This window comes from Austrofundulus limnaeus, unplaced genomic scaffold, assembly GCF_001266775.1.
Source record: "Austrofundulus limnaeus strain Quisiro unplaced genomic scaffold, Austrofundulus_limnaeus-1.0 Scaffold780, whole genome shotgun sequence".
Taxonomy (NCBI): Eukaryota; Metazoa; Chordata; class Actinopteri; order Cyprinodontiformes; family Rivulidae; genus Austrofundulus; species Austrofundulus limnaeus.
In genome coordinates, this window is record NW_013953182.1 from 149,131 (window position 1) to 154,289 (window position 5,159).

Sequence of the window (5,159 nt, forward strand, 5' to 3'; positions counted from 1 at the left end):
TTATTTGACTTTTTTCGACATACCATATTTATTAATGTATAATACGATCTCATGTATAATACGACCCCGCCCCCTTTTTGAGTTTAAAAAGCATAAAAAATTTAATCCTCAAACTACCTCCAATTTCAAACAGATTTCAAGATTTTACAGCCTTTGCAGTCTTTATACATATCAGTAAAATGATCATTGGACTGTTCATTTTATTTTAACAACATATGTACTAAAAGGTATTTTGACAACAAATATACAGTAGATCAGCTGTAGCAGTATCATATGAATTCTGGCATTTTACACATAGTCCACCAGGAGGCACCAACACAAAAGTCAGAGACTTCACATGAGACCTGGGCCATCTTGTGGGGGAAAAGCAGATTACTTCCTACTCGCGAGCGCCCCCTCTGGTGGGGAAACGTGTTTTCAGGGATACAGACTTTTTCAGAACACCGGTAGACGGCAGCCATTACAGACAAACGTGTTTGTTGTTGTTCGAGGAGCGGCTCGGTCACAAGCTAATGTCATTAGTTTGTTTTCATTACTGAGCTGCAGGACTGCTTTTCCCCCCTTTTTTCACATCATGTCTCCTGCCTGGATCTGTTATTATCTCACTCTGAAGCACAGAGGAGGGTCACAGGTGAGCTCGCTTCAGATGCTTTTTACAACACGGTCTCATTTCCGGACTCAATAATTTTGCCGATATTTCAGTTAAAATACATAAGTAAAAATATTTCTCCGAGTATAATACTACCCCCAACTTTATGGATGATTTTATGGATTAAATTTTACGTGTTATACTTAAATTTAGTTCAAATGCAAATGAGTTATGTGATAAAATGTGTGCTGAGGTGTAAAAAATGAAGCAAAACCTCTCTGATTTTAAAAACTGAACGGTGGTTCTACTTGTAGGATCCCTGAGAAATAATCTGACAGAGTTGCTTTTAAATGTTCTGCTTGCAAACATGGTCTGCTCCACAAGGTGTCCCAGAGTCACCAAGCACAGTTTGAAGTCTTCATTCTGTTTCTTTTCTGCCCTAGAGGGCTTTGGAACAAAGTGGTTGGGCTCACATAATGTTCCCATTAAACTTCAACACACAGAGTCTTCATTGTTCTTTTTTGTGTGTGTCTGGTTAAAAAAAAATAGGAGTCCTACCTCCAAACTCATTCTTATTTATGACTCAGAGTGACTTTGGGTTTTTCTGGTTTCTTCACAGATCCTGTTCATGTAACTCTATGTTTGGAACAAAGTGGTCAAAAGAAACATTTGTGAGAGGGTTTAAGGTGAGGTTTAGATCAGGTCTTCATCTCCCGCAAAGTTGAAATTAAATACAAAAATCTCTTGTGATGCAAAGAAACGTTCACATCGTTTTCCTGAGGTACAAACCTGAAACTTCATGCTGCCTGAGCTCGTTGTACTTAAAGGCCTGCTCCATGGGCTTGATGGCTGTATGGTAGATGTTCAACAGTTTCTTCACTGCACCTAAACAGAGACAATCACAAAGAGGCAGAACTGATGACAAAGGCTGCTTCCTCTCCACATGATGAACTGCCCTCATAAAACTTGCTGAATGCAGCTGATATATTTATTAAAATGGATGGATCTGGTTTGACGGAACAGAAGGAGCCTTCATGCTGAGGACAGTTGCACATTTAGACTGATTAATCCCCCTCCTGTAGACATGTCTGCACACACATGCAGCTGTAATGTACACGTGCTCAAGTGAAGGATCGGTACATCATGAAGTAATTTTCAGAATAGTTTTCGCTCTTAAAACGGCTTCAAACTGTCTTTTGTTTGGTTTCAAACACATCTGGTTTCCTTTTGCATGGACAGAGTAAGTGTAAACAGTCTGATGCCTTTTTTTGTTTGAACACATGACTCCAGTTTGAAGTGCAGCAGAAGTCTAAGAGCGAACTCAGAAGATACAGCAATTTGTTGGGTTTTATTGTCTCTAATATACTGTGCATGATAGTGCATAATGCATGTGTGGTGGAGAACTTGGAACAGGAGTTCTTGAATAACAAATAAAAAGTAAATCACATCTGTTGTGTTGTTATTTGTTCCTTACCAGAGAACTCAGCTGAAGGTTCAGCCATCCCCAGTCGCAGCATGTCCTCAATGTGGGAACGGTCCCTCAGGCCTGTGACCTCTGTGTGTACAGTTCAAATAAATTATCATTCATTATTCAGTAAGCCCAAACTTACACCTGTGGTTGTAGATAACCAGTTACACAAATATTATTCCTGTTTAATATGGGAGCTTTATTAATCAAGTTGTGAAGCAGAGAAGCCCAGCTGAAATGACATGCTCCTCAGCTGTAAAGTGACTGGGACACCTGGGCCCAAACACTGGTCCAGTTGTTATATCATCCTGTTCTCCATTTATCAGTCTGCTTCTTTCACTGTTATTTCAGTCCATTTATTTCTGCACAAGAGCTTGTTGCTAATTCCCTTTTAACACAGTGCATCATTTAGGTTTGATTTATCCAGCTGAGACACAAAAAAATAAATTAATTAAAAAAGCGAGAGAAATGGCACACTTGTTATCGGTTCACAACTCCGTGTCTGTTTAATGACCAGTGACACTAAAGTCCATTTATTAAATAGATATTGTTTTGTGATTAATGTGTAGCAATACGTAAGTACTGGGTACATATCAGGTACTTGCAGTGTATGTATTTATGTAGAATTTGCAGGGTACCTATCTGGTACATASCTGATATCTATCAGGACAGGGATGTGTTATGAAGTGACTTGTTCCTTGGTAGGTATCCGGTACTTGCAGGGCATGTAGGCACATATTACCCATGCCTTTTTGATTATTTTAGCTAGCATTTTGCTACATTTCGCTTTTAACCAATATTTTTGCCATATTAAGCTTTCAGCTACCCCATGCTGCTTTTAGTTAGCGTTTTGTAGATTTTGGTTTTTAACCAACATTTTGTAACACTGCTTTTCCATCCATCCATCCATCCATCCATCCATCCATCCATCCATCCATCCATCCATCCATCAATTTTCTTCCGTTTATCTGAGTCGGTTTGCAGCAGCCTAAGCAGAGAGACCCAGACTTCCCTCTCCCCAGCCACTTGGGCCAGATCGTCTGGGGGAATCCTAAGGCATTCCCAGGCCAGCTGAGAAACAGTCCCTCCAGTGTGTCCTGGGTCTTCCTCTGGGTCTCCTCCCAGTGGGACATGCCTGGATCACCTCACCACGGAGGCATCCAGGAGGCATACTACCTAGATACCCGAGCCACCTCAACTGGCTCCTCTTGATGTGGAGGAGCAGCAGTTCTACTCTGAGTCCCTCCTAGATGACCGAGCTTCTCACCCTATCTCTAAGGGAGAGCCCAGACACCCTGCGAAGGAAACTCATTTCAACCGCTTCGATCCCCAATCTCGTTCTTTCGGTCACTACTCAAAGCTCGTGACCATAGATGAGGGTAGGAGCATAGATTGACTGGTAAATTGAGAGCTTCGCCTTTTGGCTCAACTCTTGCTTCACCATGATGGATTGGTACAGCGCCTGCATCACTGCAGACGCAGCACCAATCCGCCTGTCGATCTCACACTCCATTTTCTCTCATTCGTGAACAAAACCCCGAGATACTGAAACTTCTCCACTTGGGGCAGGAACTCCTCCCCAACCCAGAGGAGGCACTCTATTCTTTTTGGAGTCAAGACCATGGTCTTGGATTTGGAGGTACTGATCCTCACCCCGGCCGCTTCACACTCGGCTGTGAACCGCTCCAGTGAGAGCTGGAGATCATGATCTGATGAAGCCAATAGGACTACATCATCCGCAAAAAGCAGAGATGTGATCCTAAGGCCACCAAAACGGATCCCCTCAACACCTTGGCTGCACCTAGAAATTCTGTCCATAAAAGTTATTAACAGAATCTATGACAAAGGGCAACTTGGTGGAGTCCAACTCTCACTGGAAATGAGTCCGACTTACTACCAGCAATGCGGACCGAGCTCTGGCACCGGTCATACCTAACAGCCCGTATCAAAGGGCCTAGTACCCCATACTCCCGGAGTACCCCCCACAGGAGTCCCCGTGGGACACAGTCAAATGCCTTCTCCAAGTCCACAAAACACACGTAGACTGGTTGAGCAAACTCCCATGCACCCTCTAGGACTCTGCTGAGAGTGTAGAGCTGGTCTGCTGGTCCACGACCAGGACGAAAACCACACTGCTCTTCCTGAATCTGAGATTCAACTATCCGATGGACCCTCCCCTTCAGGACCCCTGACCTTACCAGAGAGGCTCAGAAGTGTGATACCCTTGTAGTTGGAACACACTCTGCGGTCCCTCTTTTTAAATAGGGGACCCACCACCCCAGTCTGCCAATCCAGGGGAACTGCTCCCCTGGCGTTGGAAGTATTCTGCCCACCGACCCACAACATCCCAAGTTGAGGTTAGAAGCGCACCATCCCCACCATAAACAGTGTTGGTGGTGAACGATTTCTCCCACAAGATACTGAACGGTGGACCAGAATCACCTCGAAGTCTTTTGGAAGTCTTTTTTCATGGCCTCTCCGAACTCCTCCCACAATGCCTCAGTGACCATCCGAGCTGCAATCCGCTTGGACTGCCAGTACCCATCAGCTGCTTCTGGAGTCCCACAGGCCAAAAAGACCTGATGGGTCTCCTTCAGCCTGGCAGCATCCCTCACTGTCGGTGTCCACCAGTGGGTTTGAGGGTTGCCGCCATGCAGGCACTGATGTCCTTTCAGCCACAGCTCCGGTAAGCCACTCAGTGTCCCCCACCTCCCCTGAAACATGGTCAAAGTTCTCCCAGAGGTGTAAGATGAAGCTCAGTCTATACCCTCAGCAATACCTTTGTTGTTTTTAACTAACATTTTGTTACTTTTAACCAATACATTGCTATAATTAGCTTTTAGCTACACATTTGCTGATTTTAGCTAATGCTTTGCATCTTTTCACTTTTAATCAACACTTTGCTATATTTAGCTTTTATATGTACATATTTTTGCTACTTTTAGCTTGTAGACTGCTTCACTGTTGAGTCTCCAGTCCAGTCTGTTGTCCAGATGAACACCGAGGTACAGTGTTTTGCAAAAGTATTCATACCCCTTGAACTTTTCCATATTTTGTCACATTACAACCACAAACATAAATATATTTCACTGGAATTTAATG

At 43.6% G+C, this 5,159-nt stretch overlaps 2 protein-coding genes across 2 annotated transcripts in view; both read right to left on the reverse strand.

Moving 5' to 3' along the window:
- The window catches only part of LOC106532499 (sarcalumenin), a gene marked incomplete at its 5' end in the record, with an annotated part of 72,254 nt that overhangs the window by 9,241 nt on the left and 57,854 nt on the right, over nt 1-5,159 (reverse strand).
- Nucleotides 1,103-5,159, reverse strand: part of LOC106532500 (sarcalumenin) — a 25,222-nt gene continuing 21,165 nt past the window's right edge. Inside the window, exons 3-4 of the mRNA XM_014028563.1 lie at nt 2,064-2,144; nt 1,103-1,474 (exon numbers count right to left, since the gene is read on the reverse strand). Of these exons, the coding sequence (XP_013884017.1) occupies nt 1,353-1,474; nt 2,064-2,144 (203 nt within the window). The 3' untranslated portion in view covers nt 1,103-1,352. The remainder of the gene's footprint in view (nt 1,475-2,063; nt 2,145-5,159) is intronic.